General features: G+C 36.8%; 1 protein-coding gene across 7 annotated transcripts in view; it reads left to right on the top strand.

Moving 5' to 3' along the window:
- The window catches only part of fam13b (family with sequence similarity 13 member B), a 128937-nt gene that overhangs the window by 50776 nt on the left and 51285 nt on the right, over positions 1 to 26876 (top strand). For all 7 annotated transcript variants that reach the window (XM_028812962.2, XM_028812963.2, XM_028812965.2 and 4 more), the window contains exons 7-9: positions 9343 to 9482; positions 23610 to 23651; positions 24531 to 24662. In XM_028812962.2, the coding sequence (XP_028668795.1) occupies positions 9343 to 9482; positions 23610 to 23651; positions 24531 to 24662 (314 nt within the window). The remainder of the gene's footprint in view (positions 1 to 9342; positions 9483 to 23609; positions 23652 to 24530; positions 24663 to 26876) is intronic.

The following is a 26876-nucleotide window of genomic DNA, read 5'->3' as shown; positions in this document are numbered from 1 at the left end:
TTATTAGAGCCCTCTAGACATGAAATAACACCCTTGTAGAGACGGGGACTTTTAAACACTGCAAACAAACATTTGTCTCTTTTTCAAAAGTTTAATCTGTGCTCCATGACAAGACAGAGATGACAGTTCCATCTCACAATTAAAAGAATGCAAACATATGTTCCTCTTCAAAGGAGTGCACATCAGGAGCAGATAATGTCAGAGAGAGAGAGAGACAGAGAGAGAAAAGCAAACAATCAGAAATCAATCGGTGCTGTTTGGCTTTTAGGTATGCGAAGCAGCAAGCGGGAAGCATATCATATATCATTGAGGAGTTTTATTTAATACATAATACGTGCTCTGATTGGGTAGCTTCTCAGCCATCCGACAATAGCGTCATTTGTATGAAATCAACTGGGCAAACCAACTAAGGAAGCATGTACCAGAAATCCGCGAACTAGCGAAAAATCCGTGATATATATTTAAATATGCTTGCATATAAAATCCGCGATAGAGTGAAGCCGCGAAAGTCGAAGCGCGATATAGCGAGGGATCACTGTAATAGACATTTCTTCTTCTTCAGCTGCACCCATTAGGGGTCACCAAGGCAGATTATCTTTTTTCCATATCTTCCTGTCCACTGCATCTTGCTCCGTTCCTAAGACGGACCTGCTACTCTTATGGTTTATACATCAGTGCCATGTGAAAGAAAAAAAAATTGTTACATTTATCAACTTTATTATATACTGCACTTTAACATGAAATACCCGGTAACTTTCAGGAAATGACAACAGTTAGTAGGCAATTTTAAATAGTCTAAAGTGCTTAGTTAGCAGTTGGAAATAGGTAGTGGACATTAAAATAGTATAAGACCTTGCTGACATTAGAATTGGAGGATATGTGAGCAGTATTTCCCAGAAAGAAGAGTGTAAACAAGTTATTTTTGTAGGACTGAAGCAGTATGACCTTGTGTCCAACATGTCTTCTCTCTAAAAATACTGTGTTTATTATAAAACACATTAGTTAAAAAGCTATTTATTACTTCCAAGCCTCTGTGTTTTCTTTATGAAGTGTAGCAGATCAAGTTTTTGATTTTTTTTAATATTTATTTATTTTATTCATTGTTATAACAAAACAATTAAACATGATGTGGTATGAAAATAGAGTCCAATTATAATTATTGCATCCCTTCAGAGAGTTGAAATGCATTAATCAAAAGCATCTCCTAAAAAGCTCATTCTTATCTAGTGAGGAGGCCTATGTGATAAGGAACTATAATATAATGTTTACTTATTATCAATAAAACAAAAGAATTTAAACAAAAATGATGGCAGTAGCACAGCAGATGTATTTTAGAGTAATACTAGCGGACGTGCTCCGCATTGCTGGGGCTTTGAAAATGGGGAGGTGGAAAGGTAAAAAGTGATCAGTTTTATATCACCAGACATTACGCTTAGACTTGTTGAAATTAGCACAGAATTCTTGTTAATATTGGAAAAATTATTTTATCCAGTATTCTTGTATTTTTATTCTTGTGCAAAATTTCAGTAAATAGCTTCAGAGAAAATATGGCCCATTCCAGGGCAGCTTGGGGCCTCAACATAAATAGTGAGGGGAAATGCTTAATTTAGGTTAAATATAATAGGCAGGAATCAAACCTTGGATGAAAAGCAAACATGATAAACGTCCCACCACCATCACATCCAATATGACACTGTTTCTTTGTCTTTTTTTAAACAGTAAGCCCAGAAGATATATGCCAAAAATCTGACTCGTGGCTGAAGTAGTTCTGTAGAAAATTTCAAGTCCAGTGGCTTGAAGAATAAAGCTGTGCATGAACAACAAATGAACAGAGGTTGTGATTTATAGATGCATGGATTATTACATTCTTGCCAAAATGTGAAATGCTGCACCATTCCTTGCAAAGAAAATACACATTTCTATTTTTAGATAATTTAAGACAAACTTCAGAGGTAAATTAGTTGAAGTGATAACATTGAAATATAATAAATCCGTTAGTTTATTTCAACATATAGCCTATTTCCCATTGCCAGAAAAGAATTACAAGTAATTGTAAATCCAGCACTATCTGATAAATAAGCAAATAGCTGACTGTTTTACTTTAGGACAGTCCCAAAGCATACGACCAAGTAAGGCTAGAGCTACAAGGAATTTTTTCAAAATTAGGGATGCAGTCTCTGATGTACTCTCAATAAATTTTAAATTTAATCAAAAAGATGTGTATGATCTTCAATGTTATGTAACTTACTAGCTAAATAAATATGGATATTGCATAAGGGTGGACAGTGATTGATTAGGCAAATGAAGCCGTTTCCTTTTAACAGTGTTTCTGATTTCTAAATAGAAAGTAAAGTATGTTGAAGGAATTCCATATTTATGACAGAGATGATCAATGGGTTGAGAACACATTGTAAGTATAAACATGTCCAATATTTCTTGGAATAAAAAAATAACAAACCAATTTCAAATATTATTATTGTGCTATAAAATGTGACAACCAAAATATTGATTTATCAATAATAACCAAAAAAAAGTAAAACAAAAAGTTCAGAAAACTTTCTGGTGTATACACTTTCGCTTTTCATACTAGTAACAATATATTATTCAGTGGGGCAAAAAAATATTTAGTCAGCCACCAATTGTGCAAGTTCTCCCACTTAAAAAGATGAGAGAGGCCAGTAATTTTCATCATAGGTATACCTCAACTATGAGAGACAAAATGAGAAAGAAATCCAGAAAATCACATTGTCTGATTTTTAAAGAATTTATTTGCAAATTATGGTGGAAAAAAAGTATTTGGTCACCTACAAACAAGCAAGATTTCTGGCTCTCTCAGACCTGTAACTTCTTCTGTAAGAGGCTCCTATGTCCTCCACTCGTTACCTGTATTAATGGCACCTGTTTGAACTCGTTATCAATTTAAAAGACACCTGTCCACAACCTCAAACAGTCACACTCCAAACTCCACTATGGCCAAGACCAAAGAGCTGTCAAAGGACACCAGAAACAAAACTATAGACCTGCACCAGGCTGGGAAGACTGAATCTGCAATAGGTAAGTAGCTTGGTGTAAAGAAATCAACTATGGGAGCAATTATTAGAAAATGGAAGACATACAAGACCACTGATAATCTCCCTCAATCTGGGGCTCCACGCAAGATCTCACCCTGTGGGTTCAAAATGATCACAAGAACGGTGAGCAAAAATCCCAGAATCACACGGGGGGACCTAGTGAATGACCTGCGGAGAGCTGGGACCAAAGTAACAAAGGCTACCATCAGTAACACGCTACGCCGCCAGGGACTCAAATCCTGCAGTGCTAGACGTGTCCCCCTGCTTATGCCAATACATGTGCAGGCCCGTCTGAAGTTTGCTAGAGAGCATTTGGATGATCCAGAAGAGGAATGAAACCAAAATAGAACTTTTTGGTAAAAACTCTACTCGTCGCGTTTGGAGGAGAAAGAATGCTGAGTTGCATCCAAAGAAGACCATACCTACTGTAAAGCTTGGGGGTGGAAACGTCATGCTTTGGGGCTGTTTTTCTGCAAAGGGACCAGGACGACTGATCCGTGTAAAGGAAAGAATGAATGGGGCCATGTGTTGTCAGATTTTGAGTGAAAACCTCCTTCCATCAGCAAGGGCATTGAAGATGAAACGTGGCTGGGTCTTTCAGCATGACAATGATCCCAAACACACCGCCCGGGTAACGAAGGAGTGGCTTCGTAAGAAGCATTTCAAGGTCCTGGAGTGGCCTAGCCAGTCTCCAGATCTCAACCCCATAGAAAATCTTTGGAGGGAGTTGAAAGTCCTTGTTGCCCAGCGACAGCCCCAAAACATCACTGCTCAAGAGGAGATCTGCATGGAGGAATGGGCCAAAATACCAGCAACAGTGTGTGAAAACCTTGTGAAGACTTACAGAAAATGTTTGACCTCTGTCATTGCCAACAAAGGGTATATAACAAAGTATTGAGATGAACTTTTGTTATTGACCAAATACTTTTTTTCCACCATAATTTGCAAATAAATTCTTCAAAAATCAGACATGTGATTTTCTGGATTTTTTTTTCTCATTTTGTCTCTCATAGTTGAGGTATACCTATGATGAAAATTACAGGCCTCTCTCATCTTTTTAAGTGGGAGAACTTGCACAATTGGTGGCTAACTAAATACTTTTTTGCCCCACTGTATATACAGCAAGAGTCTTTGCTTCTAATTTCACATTCACAAAACTGTCTTGTAAAAACACTGTAGCACCCAAGACATGATATGTACAGTAGTTAATAAATATGTGGTTTGATCAGTGAATGTATATCTAGAAGTCCAATTATGGAGCAAAATGAAACACCTATACTTGTAACTCCATGGGTTGGGGAAAACTTGTCATGTAACATTATGACTGGGATCAGTAATAATGGGAATGTACTGTATGTTTTATCTCTTATTATGCAATCATACTGACATCTGCCATTTAAAGAAATGTGTGATTTAAAGAATAAAACCTTAAAGAATACATGGTACATCTGGTTGTTTTATCTTGTTTGCAATTAAGTTTAAGGCAACCTCTTTTGAAATATTGTGCTTTTACTACAGCATTGATGTAGTCACAGTGATGTATGCAAGATTAAGTCAACTGTTTTGAAAAGTAATTGTGCATCCATCTGACCTTGCAACTAGCAGCATGTATTGGTAGAAGTGAGAAAGAAAAAAAATATCTGCCTTTCTAACAAAAAGAGAATGCATGCTTGTCATATAAAAAGAATTAACACCTCTTTTAGCCATAACTCAAAAATATGATACTCAAAATAAGGATATGAATTTGACTGGAAGTTCTGGTGAAAGTTATCTTCTTATATATAATACGCTACCGTGGCTGTCCATTTGTCTCTCCAGGATTTTAAATCACATGTATCTCGCAAACCATTGACCTGAAATTTGGTACACGTTGTGGCACGCGGCTGGGGGTGGCACCCAGCTGGGACGCCCATGAGGACAGGAGGAGGGCTCATGCCTCCTCCGGACCACGAGGGGGCGACCACCCTGGTTCCTTTGGAGGCCATGGATACAGGGAAGCACCTGGAGCTCATCCGGACGTGTATAAAAGGGGCTGCCTCCCTGCAAAGGATGACTGGAGTTGGGCGAGGAGTGGACGAAGTCTGAGTGGAGAAGGGTGGAGGCGGCCTGAACGAAGCAGGCACTCAGAAGAGAGGCCTGGACTTTGGGGGATTGGTGCTGGAGGCACTGGGTTTGTGCGTACTGGACTTTGTAAATAGTGTAAATAAACGTGTGTTGGGTGAAAATACGATGTCCGTCTGTCTGTGTCCGGGCTACTTCTCACAACGTATACTACATGATGTCTACTGTCTGCTTGTTTGGGTGATAATTGACCTCCAGGGTTATTCCTCTTTGTATTTTTTATTTTATTGTAGAATCCACTCTTGGCAGCGGCCAGCAGGGCAGTCATGTGTTGCATGCACGCTGCCGCCGTTCTCATTTCCTACCACCTTCACCATCACTTCCCGTACCTCTTCATATCTTAAAACATTCTTGAGGCAGATTGAAGACTTAAGTGCCAGCTTATGTGAAAAATGAAAGAAAACGTACTAAGTAATTGCAACACAAACACTGACTTAATCAGTTTTAACGCTAAAAGATGCCGACGAAAAGACAAGAAGCGGGCCGCTAGGGTGAAGAAAAGAAGAGCTGCTCAGGAAGCAGCAAGTGCATCAACCTCTGAGCAAATGAATGCTAAGCGTACAGAGAGAGTATGAAAACTATGAATGCTAATATTCATATCTGCATTATTTCTGCAGAGTCACTGATTAACTAGCAGTCTCAATGTATCTTGTTTTCTCATTCTATCAAAAAGATGAACAGAGCCATGTATCCAGTTTTTGCCAAAGGAAAACATTTAATTCATATTTTTAGGTGATGGTTAACATCATCTGTGTTGCACTCTCTAATATCGCATATTAGTTTTGGGCAGTATACTGGATGAAAGTTTTGTTCTGATATGGATTTTAAGAACTGTTTTACCGGTATGCTAAAAAAATTAATAAAAACTGTACAAAAACATTTAAAAATTTAAACACAAAACTTGCAAAAGGCACGCAGGAAATGTGATAGTGTACTAGTGTCTTAAGGGCAGTATCATTGCGTCTGGACTTGTGTGCAAAAAGTGAGTTTACCTATTCGAGAGAATTGCCAAGAGTGCCGTATGGTTCAACCTGATCGGTGACTCATTGCTAACAGGTAGGGAGAACAAGAAGAAGCTATGGCTGGTGCCATGTTTGCTTGGCAGCATTAGCTTGAACAAGCAAAAGAGAGCAAGAGAACAACAGTACACTTTTACCTTCAAGAGAGGTGAATACCTGCAGTCAAGTCTGTTTAAGTAACAAGGATTTCGATGGATAAGAGGCACAGCTGTATTAGTTGCATTAATCAATCAGGAATATATTTTCTGTTTGTTAAAAAAATACATTTCAGTCTAAAACCTATGTACATATAGGCCATACTCCCCACTCCTATCAGATTTCAGAAAGATGAACAGCAGAGAGAAAACTAAGGTCTTTAAGTAGTTATGGAATCATATCTAAGGCTTGAAGTCCTTAAAAATAATTTTTGGGAGGAGTATTTCTTTGTTACTTACCCCATGTGTTTTGATGAATGAGAAAACACTTTTCAAAAGTTAAACAAGTTTATGATATAATACAAGCTAATGGTGACCACTGCCATATAACAGCAAATGATAAGAAAAACATCCATGAAGGGGCTCACGTTGCTCATGTCACATAATCCACAGGTCAGTTATCCAATCACTTGTTCAAAACATGGAAAACATACAGTAATCCCTCGCTATATCGCGCTTTGACTTTCGCGGCTTCACTCTATCGCGGATTTTATATATAAGCATATTTAAATATATATTGTAGATTTTTTGCTGGTTCGCAGATTTCTGCAGACAATGGGTCTTTTAATTTCTGGTACATGCTTCCTCAGTTGGTTTGCCCAGTTGATTTCATACAAGGGATGCTATTGGCAGATGGCTGAGAAGCTACCCAACCAGAGCACATATTACGTATTAAATAAAACTCCTCAAATATATTGTGAGCACGGGGGCTGTTCGCACCCCTAGAGGATACAACTGCTCCTCAAAAAACACTGAAAGATTACCTTCACATTGCTGCCATCCTTGCTGGGCTTACATATGGTTGCTTTGTCAAGCGATATGCTTCCTGCACGGTGCTTTGCATACTTAAAAGATCAAACAGCACGTATTGATTTTTGATTTTTCTCTCTCTCTTGCTCTGACATTCTCTGCTTCTGACGGAGGGGGTGTGAGCAGGGGGACTGTTCGCACCCCTAGACGATACGGACGCTCATCTAAAAATGCTGAAAGATTATCTTCACATTGCTCCCTTCCGGCTTTGTCAAGCGACATGCTTCCCGCACGGTGCTTCTCATACTTCAAAGCTTGAATGGCACGTATTGATTTTTGATTGTTTGTTTTTCTCTGTCTCTCTCTCTCTCTCTCTGACATTCTCTGCTCCTGATGGAGGGGGTGTGAGCAGAGGGGCTGTTCGCACACTGGCCTAGAGGATACGGACGCTCCTCTAAAAAATGCTGAAAGACTACCTTCACATTGCTCTCTTCCTTGCAGCTGGTTTGTCCGGCGGTGCTTCGCATAATTAAAAGCCAAACAGCCCTATTGATTTTTGATTGTTTGCTTTTTTTTCTCTTTCTCTCTCTCTCTCTCTCTGACATTCTCTGCTCCTGACGCGCACTCCTTTGAAGAGGAAGATATGTTTGCATTCTTTTAATTGTGAGACGGAACTGTCATCTCTGTCTTGTCATGGAGCACAGTTTAAACTTTTGAAAAAGAGACAAATGTTTGTTTGCAGTGTTTGAATAAAGTTTCTGTCTCTCTACAACCTCCTGTTTTTCTGTGCAAATCTGTGACCCAAGCATGACAATATAAAAATAACCATGTAAACATATGGTTTCTACTTTGCGGATTTTCACCTTTCGCGGGGGGTTCTGGAACGCAACCCCCGCGATCGAGGAGGGATTACTGTATACATTTTTATCTTAATATATTGTTAAAGAAGTGCATCCAAAAATATTGTGCACAACATAAACAGGAAACTCAAATCACATAGGACTGGGTTTTTAAATTTTAGACTGAACTCTTGACCAATGAATTAAGGGGTGAGTTGGCTCTTCAATTCAAAACACAGCCCCATTTCATTGGGGATTCCTGTTTATGATGTGCACCGTTTTCTCCAAAACCATTTATTTAATATTAGTTTTGGAAGAAATGTATGTGTTTTTACATGTTGTGAGCAAAATTACAAATGCCTTTCCTCTAAATTATTCTGTTAGCAGGTTCTCTTATAGGCACAGTTGTGTTAGAATATATTGTATATAGTGTTATGGAAAATGTGTACTAATTTTGAATTTCACTAATAGTCTGTTTAATTTGTTTATGTAATTCTTTCCTGTATGATTAAAGTGTCAGATTGTGATATCTTTTCCAGCATAAAACCGACTGTCCCTGGGAGGGATGAATAGTATGTATAGATGCTTACACACAAAAAGTTAGTTTTTACTTTAATTTACAATACAGTCTTTCCACTTGGGTTCTGTAGTAGAAAAGTATTACCCTATTGTCCGGTTCCTTCATCAATATCTAGGGCATCCAAATCTATCCCATTCTCTCCTAAAGCCCAATCCATCTGGGTGTTAAGCCCTTATAGTAGAACCGTGCAACTTCTTTGGCTTAGCCATGGTCTGCAATACTAGGAACCTTGTCACCTGACACGGACTGGTAAACGATACCCTTTGGTCTGCCCCAAGGTAACATTGCCATTTCCCTGCTGTAGGTTAGGTTTTTCTCATTTCACATTAAACCATCAAGTCAGTGTTTTTGGTCATTGAGTTTTTGGTCATTGATTCCTAAAGATTATTTTACCAACAGTCACCTTGTCAAAACCACAAGGTTCTAAGGATCACAGGGGTTTCAGGCTTATCTACCTTACCAAGGTTTTTATGTTTGCAGTAGAAAATACTGAATTTTTAATTTTGCCTTTTCCATTGACATTCTGTTGAAACATGTTGAAAGTGTACATGTCTAAGAATTTGAAACAGATCAGGGAGTATTATGGACATTAATGTAAGTCTGAAACTTTCCTGATTTTTGTATTTTGAGTATTCTCATACAGCGACAGCATCCAGTGGTTTTTATACTGTTACAGGTTATAAATTGCTGCATACAGTGCCTGGGAAAAAAAGTTCATATGGTTTCTTTCTTTATCCCATTTGCCCTGTTTTCCTTGGTTTTCTTTAGCTGACAGAGTTGCTAGATGATGAGAAAGTAGAGCCATGCGAGGAACTACCTCAGGACAGCCCAGAAGATTTACTGCAGAGGGACAATGCATGCCTCTCTGAAGCAGAACAACATTCAACTGAGGTCACTGCATCCTCCAGGTAATTCTTTGCCCCCTTCTAGTCCTTAATTTACCCTCATTCTGAGTATTTGCATGAACTTTTTTTTTTTATATAGTTTTCTTCTAGTTTGTGAACTGTGGGTTTACCTTTATGGTAGTCTGTATTTTGAAAGTGTTTTATAATTGCTTTACTGGAAATATGGCATGTACATATACAGCATGTAATTAAAAAGCTGTAGATTTTGAAGTGGGGGTTAACATTGTCATAAATAATGCTAATAATAGAGGTAAAGTTAAGGTGAAAGCTAGAATGTACTTCTTTGTACTGTTGTGTTTATCTGTTGTCCTGTATATACAATGAAAAAATAAAAAAAACACTTGTTATTATTACTGTGTTGTCGTACATCTAATATAATTATAAAACATATATAAAATCTGTCAAGTATGAACATATTCTACCACAAAATCTAACACTGTGTAATACATTTGTTTGTTTAGAAATAAACCAAATGCAGCTTCAGTTTACATAAACTAATGTAAACTAACTAATATATCTACATTTAGATTCTGCCTTTGAGTCTTCTTCAAACCATTTTGATTTTTTAATATTGTTGCATACTTAGGTTCCATTTCATCATGAATGTTTACCTCTAGAGGGTGCCAGATAGCATTCATGAGATTGAGCAAAATGACATAACAAATGTTAGTTGTGGGGTGCACGACTTCTAAGACACACTATTTTGTATGTGTAAAAGAATCTTTTTGGTCAAACGTTGCCTTAATTTAAAGTGTAGTATAGTTTGAGTTTTGCATTTTGTAGTACATACAGCCCACTGCAACCTTGTTTTAGGTTACACAGAGTTTAGGATATAATGTTATGAATAATGTTGTTGTAAGAAGAGCTAATTTAATATATTTATAGCTTAAACTAAGATCTTCTTCATATATAAAAATTTGTAGGAATTCTTGATTTCAAATGAGACAGGGGGTTGTGAGCAATCCTTGACTAGATACCAGTTCAAAAACATCTACAGTGCAGTTTTTTGCTTGATATGATAAATATTTTCTCTGTCATGATAAAAAATTATATATTTGTGTGTTACTTCTGTAGCAGAGATTTTAAGTGCGTTTGCAGTGTGAATGGGACTTTGTGTGTGTGTGTATATGTAGTATATATATATACACACACGTGTAATATTCAGAGGTGGGTAGTAACGAGTTACATTTACTCCTTTACATTTCCTTGAGTAACTTTTTTAAAAAAATGTGCTTCTAAGAGTACAGGTACTCGTCGACATACGACCTATGCAAGTTACGACTGTTCGACTTTACGACGCGTTTGACTGTTTCCCCTGCCAGCTGTTGGCAGCGCCAGTTTCCCGCACTCTCAAGTCTCGCTACGCAGCAGTAAAAATATACGCAGCAGTGTTGCCCCACGTGTGTTTGTGTCTTGTTGTTTTGACAATTTTCGATAATAATATAACCCTAACATATAACCCTATAATATTAACACTAATAGCAGCTTTCTACTCAAAACGGCAAACTTGAGAAGCTGCCAGCATCAAACCCAGAAGCTCTTGATTGGGCAGTTCTTAGGATTGCACTACGCAAGCAGTCGCATCAACTGCTTACCGCAACCTGCTTTCTTTTTTCTTCTTGAATAAAAGCACACTTGTTCTGTTATACTTGTACTTGTGAAAGTGTTTATTTGATATTTGGACTTCAGGCTTCACACCAGTCATTCTCAGTCACACACACCACTCACATCCACATCCACAGTTATCCCAGTCTCGTTCGTGCACAAGTTTTATATACAATCATCACATTCAAATGTTAACAGTTCCCACACACAACTGCTGACTCCCAATCAAGAGCTTCTGGGTTCGATGCTAGCAGCTTCTCGAGTTTACCGCTTTGAGTAGAGAGCTGCTGTTATTGTTAATATTATACAATAAAAACATACATTTGATTTACGTCTGTAACTACCGCTGTAAATTTATAGTGCTTGTCAAAGTTAGCGTTCACACTCGCCCCGATATGACACTGCTCTTTTCAAATAAAGACGCGCTATAACAGAGGTGAACTCAGATCAGAGAAAACAGAAGCCCTCCCCGCAAGAAATGTCGACTCACAGTGTATGAATGGCGTATGGAAGAAGTGTGTTAAGCGTTATGTAAATACTTTTGCTGGATTTAACAGTGAACAAGAACTTGATGAGATTCGTGAAGAAATAGTGAAACTGTCAAAAGACCTTTCATTGGAATGTGAAATGGAAGATGTCGAGGAGTTGCTAGACCGGGAATCAGGTGAACTTATGAATGAAGAGCTGATAGAATTGGAAGAAGAAAGAGTGGCGGAAGAAGAAACAAGAGAATTGGAGTAAGACGAAGAGGAGGAGGTGCCACAAACAATGTTCACCACAAAGGGATTGTCAGAAGATTTATCTCTACTGAATAAACTCCTCGCTCATTTTGAAAAAATGGACCCAAATATTGAACGATTTGCGAGGATTGAACGGATGGCACGCAACACATTTCGTCCTTATTGCGAAATTTATGAAGAGAAAAAAAAACAAACAATTCAGACGAAGCTCACTATGTTTATGAAAAGAGCAACTCCTCCCATCACCCCGTCCGCAGCCTCGCCTGATCTGATGAAGGCGATATCGACAACCCGCAGCCAAGCACCAATGGTGCCAGGAATTAAATGTACAGTACAGTATTTCTTGTTTTGTACGTTTTCCACATATTAAACAAATTGTACTGTAGTATGCTGTGTTTGTCTTAGAAAGTAAGAAAATGTTGATAAAATATTACTTTAAGATGATTACAATATTATTACCCAGTCTAATATTCTTACCTTAAATTAACATAGGCCGACTTACGTCCAGATCAACTTGCAACCAGTCAGTCGGAACCAATCGCGGTCGTAAGTCGACAAGTACCTGTAGTTTTATTGCACCATACTTTTTACTTTTACTTGAGTACATGTGTGAAGAAGAAACGCTACTCTTACTCTGCTACATTGGGCAACACTCAACTCGTTACTTTTTTTCCATTTACACATTAAATATGCTATATTTTTGACAGAGAGAAGCTGCCAGTGGATCTACTGCATGACTGTTTCACTAATCAAACGTAGCAACAATAATCACATGACTCCGTTTCACCAATCAGACTTAGCCATGCAGTCACATTACCACACACACACACTTCCTGCGTTTGCAGCCTGTGAGAGACTTTAGTCATGCAGGGCTCCTGTTCACTGCTAAACGGTCACAGCTTCACAACAAGAACCTTGAGAGCCAACTCCTGCTGAAGCTTAGCCATCACTTCACGGAGTGAAGAACAAGCACGTTTTAACCAAACTTGCCAGAGACACAGATAGTCATGGTAAAGTGAGGCTTCTTGTACGTGCACAAGCTGCCTTGTTCTGATGTTATTTTCTATCAGCTGTACAATTTGTAGGGCAGTGTACAGTATATCTTGTCACTGTAAATGGTTTGCACTGTTCAAACGTACATGTTACCTACTGTAGGTATTGGCTTCAAAAGCTTTGTTGTGAAAAACAGATTCGGAACTTTGTGTTATTTGTACATCTTTATTTTGTAAAGGTGTTATTTTTTACTCATTTTTTATTTAATAATTTGGAAATAGCAGAATTTGTATATTATTTTATATTTTTTTGTCTGTCTTATTACAACATTTCTAAAAGTAAATAATTTATTATGATCAGTTACTCAGTACTTGAGAAGTCTTTTCACCAAATACTTTTTTACTCTTTCTTGAGTCTACTTTTTACTTCTACTCGAGTAATATTATTTTGAAGTAAAGCTACTCTTACTTGAGTACAATTTTTGGCTACTCTACCCTCCTCTGGTAATATTCTCTCCATCTATTGCTTGAACTCTTTCAAGATTGTGGGGAGCATGAACTTTATGTTTGTATCTGTAGGAAAATAAAGTGAAACCAACCCTGAAATGAGTTGTAACCCATTGCATGTTACCCTGTTGTTACAGTCCCAAACTTCCACTGATTCACACCCTATTATTCTAATCTATGTCATTGGGAAGAAGACCTTGAGAAAATGTGAAAACCGTGCATAGTCTTAAGTTGAGATTTGAAGATAGACAGTTGCACTAAGCTTCTCATCTAATTTATTAACTTTTCAAGAATTAATTCTGGCATTCTGTCTAAAATTAAATATTCTGCACCCTACAGAAACAAGATGCCATTTATAATGTCTGATATGGTAAAGGCCATATTTTGTGGAGATAAGGTAATTATTAGAAAAGCTGTTAGGTGACAGATTAACATCCAAATGTTTTTTAAAATGCAGTATTATTCCTAACATTAAGCATTACTTGTCACTAAATAAAATAATGTGCTCAAAGTATATACAGTGATCCCTCGCTATATCGCGCTTCGCCTTTCGCAGCTTCACTCCATCGCGGATTTTATATGTAAGCATATTTAAATATATATCGCGGATTTTTTGCTGGTTCGCGGATTTCTGCGGACAATGGGTCTTTTAATTTCTGGTACATGCTTCCTCAGTTGGTTTGCCCAGTTGATTTCATACAAGGGACACTATTGGCAGATGGCTGAGAAGCTAGATTGCTTACTTTTCTCTCTCTCTTGCGCTGACTTTCTGTGATCCTGACTTATGGGGATTGAGCAGGGGGGCTGTTCGCACACCTAGACGATACGGACGCTCGTCTAAAAATGCTGAAAGATTATCTTCACGTTGCTATCTTTTGTGCAGCTGCTTCCTGAAAGGACATGCTGCACGGTGCTTCGCATACTTAAAAGCTCGAAGGGCACGTATTGATTTTTGACTGAAAAACAAACTCTGTCTCTCTCTATCTCTCTCTCCCTGCTCCTGACGGAGGGGGTGTGAGCTGCCGCCTTCAACAGCTTTGTGCCTCGCATACTTAAAAGCCAAACAGCCCTATTGATTTGTTTGCTAGAGATTGTTTTCTCTATCTATGTGACATTCTGTGCTCCTGACACGCACTCCTTTGAAGAGGAAGATATGTTTGCATTCTTTTAATTGTGAGACAGAACTGTCATCTCTGTCTTGTCATGGAGCACAGTTTAAACTTTTGAAAAAGAGACAAATGTTTGTTTGCAGTGTTTGAATAACGTTCCTGTCTCTCTACAACCTCCTGTGTTTCTGCGCAAATCTGTGACCCAAGCATGACAATATAAAAATAACCATATAAACATATGGTTTCTACTTCGCGGATTTTCTTATTTCGCGGGTGGCTCTGGAACGCAACCCCCGCGATGGAGGAGGGATTACTGTATTTGTAAAAATAGTAGAGGTTGCGACACACATTTGGCAGACCATTCATTGACCTATGCAAATTTTAAACTTTTTGAACATGTCATGGCTACTACGTCATAACCTTAAATTAAATGTTGCAAATCCCATTGTGTTTCTGAATTTCAATTCATTAATTATATTGCAGTGGCACAAAATCAAGAATTAAACTTTTTTATAAATAGTATTATTAAAGAAATGTAATTTCCATTTAAATTAAGATCTACAAGCGAAAGCTCATTCCTGAATTTTAAATATAGTGGGAATATGGGAATAGATTTTAGAAATCTTTAAAATTTTTCACATTCAGTCCACGTATCAATATAGCCGAGATTATAGGTAATGTCAATAATTTGTAATAGTGACAAGTATCTGTGTGAGTGTTTTTTTTTTTGTTTGTTTTTTTTTGGAAACTGAGTTTGATAAGCAAAATGTTTTAGTGCTAATGGATAAAGTACAATATTCTTTTGTTGAAAATAAATATTTAAGGTTCATCTCATTAACTTGTGTATTAAATGTTTAATTCATGTAAATTGTAATATTAATGAGCATTATTTAATAAACATAGTAACTGCTATTCAGTCTGGTAAACAGAGTTTGTCAACATGTACCATGCATATTTGGTAAATTATGTATCTGTTGTTACCAGTTATATTGTGTATAAATGTAAATTTAAACAGACTCATTTCGACTGTGCAAATATTAAATGTTTATGATATTCTGCATTTAAAATAAGTTCTAAACATTTTATGTTAAATTATTATAGCTTAAAGTCATTAAAAAGTTTAATTAGTGACAGGCTCAGTAATGACAGTGAAGGCACTCTAATGAAAGAAAAGAAATTGAAATTGATTGTTTATTATGCAGTTTGCCAGTAGCAAGTGGTCATTCTAATTGACAGTACACTGCTCTTTCCAATTGGGAAAAATTTCTAAATTAGATTTGATTGGATGTTTATTTTAATTTTACTATAGAAAAAAAAATCATTGTGGCCTGCAAAGTGCAAATCTAGTTTCTCAAAACATATCCTTATTTTTCCATGTATACCAGTAGATAGGGTCAGTTTGTGCTGGTATGCTTGATGGAAGGAGCAGTAATCTTCCAAATTAACATCTCATCTGTGAGCTGCTTTCATCACCCAGTGATCAGACTAGTAATCTAATGCGCAGTGAGTGATTTGCCCCTAGACAGTACCTGTATATAGAAGCAGCAGCCATTGCAGTGGCTGAGGTTACAAAGTGGCAAAGCAGATATCATAAGTGTCATTAGGCAAAGACAGAGAAATATCCACAAGTGTAAAATTTGGCGTCTTTTTTTTTTCTTTGGGTTTGGCCTTGGTCATTTTCAAATTTGTTTTGTCTTTAGCAGAAATTGGACCTTACATATATAATTGCTAGTGCTGATTGTGTAATCCTTTAATTGCAGTGGATGTTTAGGTATTCAAAATAGTCATTGACATTTTTCTTCATCTTTGAAAAGTGTGTTATTTGGCAGTAATGCACCTCTAAGGTTACCCTACTGAGAAGATAAAACAAATGGTAGCTTATTTATTTAAAGCCATTTTGCTATGAATAACTTGATTTTTAATAAATTGGCATACAATTTTAAAATGTAATTTAAGAAACTGAATAAGAATAAGACTGTAAGATTTGAAATGTCCATCCCTCAATTTTCTAATTTGGCATCATAGGGAACCATTGCTTATAATTTTTTAGTTTCCTTTGTTATTGGTCTAACATTTAATGTTTCACATTTTGTAATTAAGCAGTTTAGACCTTTTAAAAAGCCAAGTGTTTTATTCTTTATATAGTTACATTTTAGAACTAAAACAAAATCTACTTGTCAATGGATTATTAAGAAGTAAAAAAGGAGTTTGCGCCCAAGGGATATCAAGAATAAAACTGGCAAATTTCTCTGTAAAGGCTATAAAGACTGATTGGCTGCTTCAGCTGCCAGCTGTTGCATCACCCAATTTTGTTTGTGAGCTTGTGTCAGGAGTGTTTACTGCAGCACTTTGAGCAGTGCCTGCCTCTGTGTTAAACCATGCTTGTGAAGAGTGTATAAAATGTACCTTGGCAGCCTGATTTTGCAGTTTAATATTTTAGTGCACTTTACTGCCCCAGAGTGCTCAGTCTGGATAAAGAAAAATACAATTTAGAATGGCCTGCGGTGTTGTTGTGCTTCACAGGTAACGATTTTTGATAAAGCCTTTCTTTGCTGATACTGCTGCATATGTGATATTTTAGATGTATCATTTACATGATTCACAAGAAAGCTATGATTATTTAATCTTAATGTTTTTAATGGTTTGATAAATGTGGTATTTAATGCAACATAAAAATTGTTAAGACAGTATACTGAAAATATTGTTTATAAAATTAGATAATATTGGTCTTTTTTTTTCTCTCCTCAAAGTAAGCTGAGCTTTTGAGCACTGCAGTGCTTACTCATGCTTTTGTAGTTTGTTTAATTAGAAAACCAATAGCCTTTTTATTCTGTCCGAGTCTCCACTTAATCACAAATTTAGTGACAAATGCAATAATAGTTTAGATAGCATTTCATTCCGTATTACATATAACAACGTATTATTTTGAATACCATGTATGATTTATGTGTGAAAATATTGTGAGGTGTAGTAGATACGAAGCACAGCTAATGTACTTGTATGTCAGCTCCAATGTCCCTTTATATTAATATGCTAAATCGGGGTGTTTGTGATATAGTATTGCAAGAACTAAAATCTAGGAGGGTTTTTCCTTAGATGTTAGTAGCCTAAGATGAAAAAATAAGCTTTATAATACCAAGGTAAAGGATGAAAGAATATTATCACAAGACAAGAAAGAGCAAAAAACCTTTTGCCACAGATGCTGACCAGCTGGGTTTTATACTTGGCCGTGATTAAGCCTATTTGCCTGTACACTTTCCAACAAGGTGGTATTATTTAACATCAGATGAATAAATTCAATAACACATTCCCCTATAAAACAATGTACATTGCTGTTTTTTCACATGCACATATAATTTGACTTTGAAAAAGTGATCTGTTTAGACTAAAAAGAAAGTCTATTTTCAGAGTTATACTGCTTGCTAGAGTCGACAATCATCTTTTAAATTAAAGCATTAATTATTTTTTCATCTGTTTTAACATACTTTATCTAATCAATAGTGCCTTTCATGGTTTATTTACACGTGAATCATTCTTTAGTGGTTTTTTTTTTTTTTAACAATCAATTTTAAACAGTGATATTACTGACATACGTCTAGATTAGGATAACAGGGAGAGTCTATGGTTTTGATGAACCTGTAACCATGTACAGGTATTCCCAGTTGAAACCATTAACCGGTGGACAGTAAATATGATAATCTCCTAAACTTGTAAAAATCAAAATTTTGAAATTAGCCCCCAGTCTGCTACTGAAAATAATTATTTTTGTTACCAATCCTACATTGCTGCTATGAAGAGAACAATGGAATACATGTAAAGAAAATATCTGCTGACACAAAGAGACTGTTGGGGGAAAAAAAAAATCCAAAATGACCCATCAGATTTTTGTACCAGTCATTTCTTAAAATACTGATTGTAGAAAAGTATAATGGTCAGTTATAACTGAAGCAACGGCCAATGCAGATAAATCAGATTACAATTTTTTGGAACAGATTTTACAGTTAAAAAGGTAGTGTAATTTACCTTTCTATGTCCTGCAAATCATTTTTCACATACCCTCATTTTTTTTTTCTTTTTAATTTTAGTAACTACTTTATACCTGAAGTTGCCATGTATTGATTTAGATTCTTAACAAATTTTGTAATAAACCTCAGATTATTTTTTACACATAATAAGTGAAGCATACAATTTGTTACTCTATAAAGTCTTTCTGTAAGTGTAGAGCAGGTTGCAAAATAGTTTCTCAACTGGCAGAGTGAAAGGTGAAAATGCAAAATATTTCATGACCTTAGATTATGACAGCAGATGGTATAGTGTTACCAGGTTGTGTGGCTCTAAAAAAAATAAAATAAATAAAAGCCCTGCAATGGGAAATTGATTGAAACGCGAGACAACAATGAAAGATGATGTTTTTTTATTATTTAAAATACTTTATGGTATGGTCAGTTTATATAGTGCACCCTGTGCGTCTCCACTAATGTTATGCTAATTGTGTTAAATACAATAAACGATACTCATTGTACTAAGACTGTTAGTTGTTCACAGCCCATTTAAATAGAAATGCTTGATTAAATATATATATATAATATAAAATAATTTTGACAGAATATTGAAAAACAGGTTCTCCTGAGATGCTGACACGTACATCTAATTAGATTACATAAGTGGAAAACTCAGAATTTTCACACATTCTAATTACATCACTTATAAGGAATGCAATTATGTCTCGCCTGCACATAAACCAAGACAGTGTTCAGACACTTGGAGCCATTGCTTCTATTGAGGAGAAATGATAATCTGCTACCCACATGTACTAAAAACTGTATGCAGCATTTTCCTTTATACACTTGTATTTTCCTTTAAGAAATTTGTGGTTACAGCACTGTGGTGTTTGATAATGTTTATGTATACAGATTTATTAGACTAGTATATGTCATCTAAAATTTAGAAGTAATAAATTAGCTGTAGTGTTTATTATATTCTCTCTTAACCATTACCAGTGAATTATGAAATTATGTTAAATTCTCTATCAGAATATTAATATTTTTTACTTGCTTATTTTAACCACACTGAGTCAGCAATTAAAATTGACCATTATATCTTTGTGTTTAACAGCCCAATCTCTTTAAGGGCCACTGGACAGCACTGTCTGCCTAAATAACCTATTTCTGATGTCCTAAAAACCAATAGTGTTCCTTTTAAAAGTAATCAGTCCCTTCATCCATTCTCTAGTTCTACCGAATAACAAATCATTCACTTTATTTTCTGTGATATTTTTATTTCAGAGCACTGAAACTCAAAATTAATTTTTTGATTGTGATATTAATATTTATTAGAAGCCAAATTTAGATGTTTGCTTAAGTATTCAAACCCAATACTGAAATATGTAATGCCAACTTTTACAGCAATAACATTTTTAAATATTTTAGGTTAACTATGCACCAACTATCCACACACTGATCAATGATTTTATCCCATTTCTCCAAATACATTTGCTCAAAGTTTTTCAAAATACCCAAGTGAAACTTGTGTACTGCAATATTCAAATAGTGCCACAGATTCTTTAATTGAATGGAGGTCAGGACTTTTACCTGATTTACTGGGCTACTCTAGGACATTTTTCTTTTTTATGCTAGACCTACTCAAAAGTTAAATTAGACTTGTGTTTGGTATTATTGTTGAAAGACAAACTGGGGTAAGTTTCAGTTTTTCTGCAGACTAAACCAGTTTCTCAAGCAATATTTGCATGTAAACTGCTCAAAAAAATTAAAGGAACACTTTGAAAACACATCAGATCTCAATGGGGAAAAAAATCATGCTGATACGGACTGGGTAATGTGTTAGAAATGAAAGGATGCCACATCGTTTGATGGAAATGAAAATTATCAACCTACAGAGGGCTGAATTCAAAGACACCACGAAAATCTAAGTGAAAAAATTATAAGGCAGACGAGTCCATTTTGCCGAAATATCATTGCAGCAACTCAAAATCGTACTTAGAAGTTTGAATGGCCCCCACGTGCTTGTATGCATGCCTGACAATGTCGGGGGGGATCTCCTCCCAGATCTGGACCAGGGCATCACTCAGCTCCTGGACAGTCTGAGGTACAATCTGGCAGTGTTGGATGGACCGAAACATAATGTCACACCCAGAGATGTTCTGTTGGATATAGGTCAGGCGAGCCTGTGGGTCCAGTCAATGGTATCAATTCCTTCATCCTCCAGGAACTGTTTGCATACTCTCGCCACATGAGGCCGGGCATTGTCTTGCACCAGGAGGAACCCAGGACCCACTGCACCACCATAGGGTCTGACAATGGGTCCAAGGATTTCATCCCGCTACCTAATGGCAGTCAAGGTGCTGTTGTCTAGCCTGTAGAGGTCCGTGCGTCCCTCCATGGATATGCCTCCCCAGACCATCACTGACCCACCACCAAACTGGTCCTGCTTAACGATGTTACAGGCAGCATAACGTTTTCCACGGCTTCTCCAGACTCTTTCATCTATGTCGATTGTGGTCAGGGTGAACCTGCTCTCATCTGTGAAAAGCAGAGGGTGCCAGTGGTGGACCTGCCAATTCTGGTATTCTATGGCAAATGCTAATCGAGCTCTATGGTGCTGGGCGGCCGTGAGCACAGGGCCCACTAAAGAGAGTCGGGCCCTCAGGCCACCCTCATGAAGTCTGTTTCTGATTGTTTGGTCGAGAGACATTCACACCAGTGGCCTGCTGGAGGTAATTTTGTAGGGCTCTGGCAGTGCTCATCCTGTTCCTCCTTGCCCAAAGGAGCAGATACCAGTCCTAGAGTAACTGCCTGTCTCCTGGAATCTCCTCCATACCCTTGAGACTGTTTTGGGAGACACAGCAAACCTTGTGGCAATGGCACGTATTGATGTGCCATCCTGGAGAAGTTGGACTACCTGTGCAACCTGTGTAGTGTCCAGGTATCACCTCATGCTACCAGTATTGACACTGACTGTAGCCAAATGCAAAACTAGTGAAAAAACAATCAGAAAAGATGAGGAGGGAGAAATGTCAGTGGCCTCCACCTGTTAAACCATTCCTGTTTTGGGGGTCATCTCATTGTTGCCCCTCTAGTGCCCCTGTTGTTAATTACATTAACACCAAAGCAGCTGAAACTGATTAACAACCCCCTCTGCTACTTAACTGACCAGATCAATAGCCCAGAAGTTTCATTGACTTGATGCTATACTCTGATTAAAAAGTGTTCCTTTAATTTTTGAGCAGTATATTTTACACCATCCATTCTTCCTTCTATTTTAATCAGATGACCAGGCCCTACTAATGAAAAGCAGCCTCACAGAATAATGCTATCATAATGTTACAACATGGACAGAGCTAAATATATGTGCCATGTGTATCTCTTTGAACTTGGCTCTTATCATTTTTTCATCTGATCACATTTCACCCATTTGCGATGTGAGAAACAATCATGATTGGCTTTTGACCAATAACTTCTTTTTTGCGACACTGTCATGCAGGAACATGTTGTTATTCAAAGCTTTTGATATTGGTATCTCTTATTAATATTAATAATGATAATAATTATTTAGTGATTGTTGGCCTCTCTGTGGATTCTCTAACAAGTTTGCTTTGTGAGTTTTGAGGGGTGACCTTTTATAATCCATGTTTGTGTGGTTTGACATAGTTATTTTTCCATAAGAATGCCCTCAGAAATTTCCAAAATCTTGGACATTGTTTTGTACTCTGTTTTCCTAATTTATGCATTTGTATGATGATTTTATCTTTTAACTTCTTTAAAATACTCTGTAGTCTCCATTTTCAGATTCACAACTAGACATATAGAAGTAATTTTAATGATTGACTGGTGAAGGCTAATTAATTATAAGGTGATAGTATAATAGTCCTGCGGTGGGTTGGCACCCTGCCCAGGATTGGTTCCTGCCTTGTGCCCTGTGTTGGCTGGGATTGGCTCCAGCAGACCCCCGTGACCCTGTGTTCGGATTCAGCGGGTTGGAAAATGGATGGATGGATGGATGATGATTTTATCTTTTAACTTCTTTAAAATACTCTGTAGTCTCCATTTTCAGATTCACAACTAGACATATAGAAGTAATTTTAATGATTGACTGGTGAAGGCTAATTAATTATAAGGTAATAGTATAATAGTCCTGCGGTGGGTTGGCACCCTGCCCAGGATTGGTGCCTGCCTTGTGCCCTGTGTTGGCTGGGATTGGCTCCAGCAGACCCCCGTGACCCTGTGTTCGGATTCAGCGGGTTGGAAAATGGATGGATGGATAGTATAATAGTCTTTCAGCTATGTACTTTTAGAGCTTTCACAACACAGGGATTGAATACTTAAGAAATTTTAAACAGCATAGTTCCCTTTTTCCTTACAATGTTTTTCTCACATAAAACAATGGCAGATTAGAAATAGTTTTTAATTTCAGTGCTTTAAAATATCAAAGAGAACAAATTTTTAGGAAAAGATTTGTAATTCATTAAAATTACAGACTTTATCAAGGGAATGAACATATTCTACTTCTGTAAGACCGTATCATTTTGGGTGAGCCATGTATCAATCAAGAAAGCTGATTTTTATTTGTTTATCTTCAGCGTTTCTCTGATAATTGCAGCTAATTACTGGTATGTAGCACATTCCTGTGAAAGGAGGGGTGACATACTTAAGTGTAAATTTTAACCTAAATGAGTTTTGTTATTTCGGAATTTGTATGTAGCATATGAATTGCTTGTTGTGCATTTTACTGAAACAGCCTTTTTCTTTATTATAACAGCACCCTTATTTTATTTTGTCCAACTCGTCATAGAAGTGGCTCCATTTGGGAGATAAGGATTTTAATTGGCTGTTAGTGTTGTTATGAAGTTCATTTGAAAAGCCAAAATTGCTGAACACAAATTAGATACCTTCTGTGATGGAGCCAGTCAGGCTGGATCGCTATTACACATTCACAACTGTATACTTAAATTATTTCTTACTAGTTCCTATTAAATTATTGTGTCAAACAGACAAGTACTGTTCCTGTGGATTTTCCACTATGAGTCAGTTTAAAAAATAAAACTGTTCAACCTTAAAGCATTTTCATTGACGTAGTTGGCTCCACTGGTTTTGTTCAGCATTGTTAGTCTGTCTGCTTGCCTTCTGAATGAAACTGTCCATTTTGTTTCCTTTTTCTCAGCTCTCACATCTCTCCTCTCAGCATTTTACCAGCGTCTGCAGAGTAAGTAAAACAAACCACTTTAATTAAAGGTGTTTAGGGGGAGTAAGATGTTCTTCTTCTGTGGTCTCCCCAGTACTACAAATAGCCAACCTGCATCAGACTCTAAACAAAGCTCTCAGTACAACTACATGGACTTAAATGTTTTACATAGAACTTGGGTTTTGATTTTTCTCTTATCATTTGTAGCCCTAGTGACACAGAATATCTTTGGAGCTTTCTAAACATAGCCACAATGGCAATTTGCGCTGAGCAGTGTGACATTTTATATACCAGGTTTTTATTATTTCTTGTTTTTTGCACTTTCTGTTACTCTATGAATTTAGTATGCTTTAGGGCTAGTATGGTTTCTGTTAATATTGCCTAGTTTTATATTAGGTAGAATATTTATTTATTATGCAATTGATTCTCTTCAGAAGTTTCTATCAAGTATTGTCATGTTTGCATCTCGCATGTTCCTTCCTTAAACCACTTTGTAGTTTTTTTTTGTGCGTAGTGTTGTAAAGTTGAAATTAACAATATTTTTTGGAATGTCTTTATAATTAAAAATGTTCAAAAGAAAATTATTCCACTGTATTATATAATACTTGAAGCAAAATGTCTTAACAGTGTTGGGACTTGGGGACCTAATTTTAGAAGAATTTTAATATATACCTACCTTTTAGGTTCGTAGTTTGTGTATTTGGCATTTGACCATTAGTTGTATTAAAGAATACAGAATAGATCTTGTCTGTTGTTCAGTTATTATGAGATTGATGTTGTTTCCTGGTAACTAGTATTAAAAGGAATATTTTAATACTTCTACAAATATTAACTGTTACGCTTTAATTTTCTGGAGATAAATATGATTTAAATTTCCTTTTTTTCCCTCCCTCTCTCTAGTATAATCGAAAGGACTATCCGGGCTGCTGTGGAACAACATCTCTTTGACCTGCATAGCAGCCTTGACCAGGAGGTTCACAGCTATACAATCCAGGATTCATCAAGTCAAGATGAAGAAAGGATACTATATAGGTTTGTTTTGTTTTTTATTTAACTTGGACTTTGCCTTTGATAATGTGGATCTTACAGTAAGAATGTTTTTATGCTGGTACTATGTTTTTTTTTTTGTTGGTGATCTTACTGAATTTGGTATATTAATACAAGTCAATGAAGTCATGAGTTACTTTTTAAAGAATTAATTAAATTAGTTTGATAAATTTTACAAACCAAGAGTGGAGTTCTAAGTAAGCATTAAAATCATGGCAGAGTAATTGTTTTTACAAAATAGCTCTTCAAAAACATTCTGCTTATTGGATTTTTCTAAATTAAAGCACACATTTTTATTGTCCTTCAATATTTCATTTAAGGCCTTTAAAATGTCTCACCATAAATTTAAAAATAGTATATGAACCTTGTTATTATTGTCTCTTGGGACATTGAAAGTTACTTCACTGATAGTGAAGGAATCAGAACTTAATTAGCAGATGTAACAGAATGAAGTGAGTAAAGTCTGACTTACTTCATGTAGCAGTGGGCTGGCAGCAAGGGATGCTGACCAGGACTTCTCTCTCTCTCGTTATGGGGATTACTTGCAAATTAGACATTTAACAGGTGAACATATTTTAATAAGCCCCTTTCTAGGTAGTATGAGTTTGGATTAAGGACCTCCTATCAAGAGTGTCTGAGTGGTATTGTTGTCTGTTTGTATATGCATAATAACTTTTCATACTATTCAGTGTTTTTGGAGAAACAGCATTGTCTTCTGACCTGGTCCTTTTGGAAAATTCAGTGCTCATGTAAGGAATGACAGTCAGTTTATTGTTTAACTAGCTGTTAATTGTCCATAACATATGTTTAAGAACAAACTTGGTCATGCTTATAACTGGAACCCAGAGCATCCCTGTCTTCTGGCAAATTAGATCAAACAGTTGTCATGGTGTGTTACAAATACCTAGTGGATGTCTTTGTTTGGGATGTAATGAGTAAATGGAGAATATCTGTATGGCCGCTTAAGGCAAATTAGTTAGTGACCGAGGAGAGTAAGAAGGAGATCGTACAAAGCAGTGTTGACATGTTTTGGGGATACTGATTTGGAGGACCTCAGAGGTGGTATAGCATCTAATAGCATTTGTTCATTTCACTGTCTAAAGTCTAAGGCAATAGCTCAGGATTAGCAAAATGACATACTGGTGTTTCTCTTTACAAAAATATAATTTGGCCATCTTACCTAAGAATAATATTCCTCGGCTTCCCAAGAAAATGTCTGGATGTTAAAAGGTGCAAGTCTCATTTCTGTCTCTCTGTGTGGACATAAGAGGACAAATATGGATTCACAACTCCCCAAGGAATAAGAGCCATGTCTTTGCTTTTGCATAGATACAGTCATATGAAAAAGTTTGTGAACCCCTCTTAATTCTTTTGATTTTTGTTTATCATTGGCTGAGCTTTCAAAGTAACAAGGGCCCCAGTCCCTGAACTAGCCACACAGCCCCATAGCATGATGGAACCTCCACCAAATTTGACAGTAGGTAGCAGGTGTTTTTCTTGGAATGAGGTGTTCTTCTTCCGCCATGCAAAGCGCTTTTTGTTATGACCAAATAACTCAATTTTTGTCTCATTTGTCCAAAGCACTTAGTTCCAAAATAAACCTGGCTTGTCTAAATGAGCATTTGCATACATCAAGCGACTCTGTTTGTGGCGTGAGTGCAGAAAGGGCTTCTTTCTCATCACCCTGCCATACAGATGTTCTTTGTGCAAATTGCGCTGAATTGTAGAACAATGTACAGATGCACCATCTCCAGCAAAATGTTCTTGCAGGTCTTTGGAGGTGGTCTGTGGGTTGTCTGTAACCATTCTCATAATCCTGCGAATATGCCGCTCCTGTATTTTTCTTGGCCTGCCAGACCTGCTGGGTTTAACAGCAACTGTGCCAATGGCCTTCCATTTCCTGATTACATTCTTTACAGTTGAAACCTTTGAGATAGCTTTTTGTAGCCTTCCTCTAAACCATGAGACTGAACAGTCTTTGTTTTCAGATCTTTTGAAAGTTGCTTTGATGATCCCATGCTGTCACTCTTCACAGGAGAGTCAAAGGGAAGCACAACTTGCAATTGACCACCTTAAATACCTTTTCTCATGATTGGACACACCTGTCTATGAAATTCAAGGCTTAACGAGCTAATCCAACCAATTTGGTGTTGCAAGTAATCCGTATTGAGCAGTTATATGTATTCAAATCAGCAAAAT

This window comes from Erpetoichthys calabaricus, chromosome 11 (assembly GCF_900747795.2).
Source record: "Erpetoichthys calabaricus chromosome 11, fErpCal1.3, whole genome shotgun sequence".
In the NCBI taxonomy this organism is placed as follows: domain Eukaryota; kingdom Metazoa; phylum Chordata; class Cladistia; order Polypteriformes; family Polypteridae; genus Erpetoichthys; species Erpetoichthys calabaricus.
The sequence above is the reverse complement of the archived record's forward strand: the minus strand, read 5'-3'. Positions and strand labels throughout refer to the sequence as shown.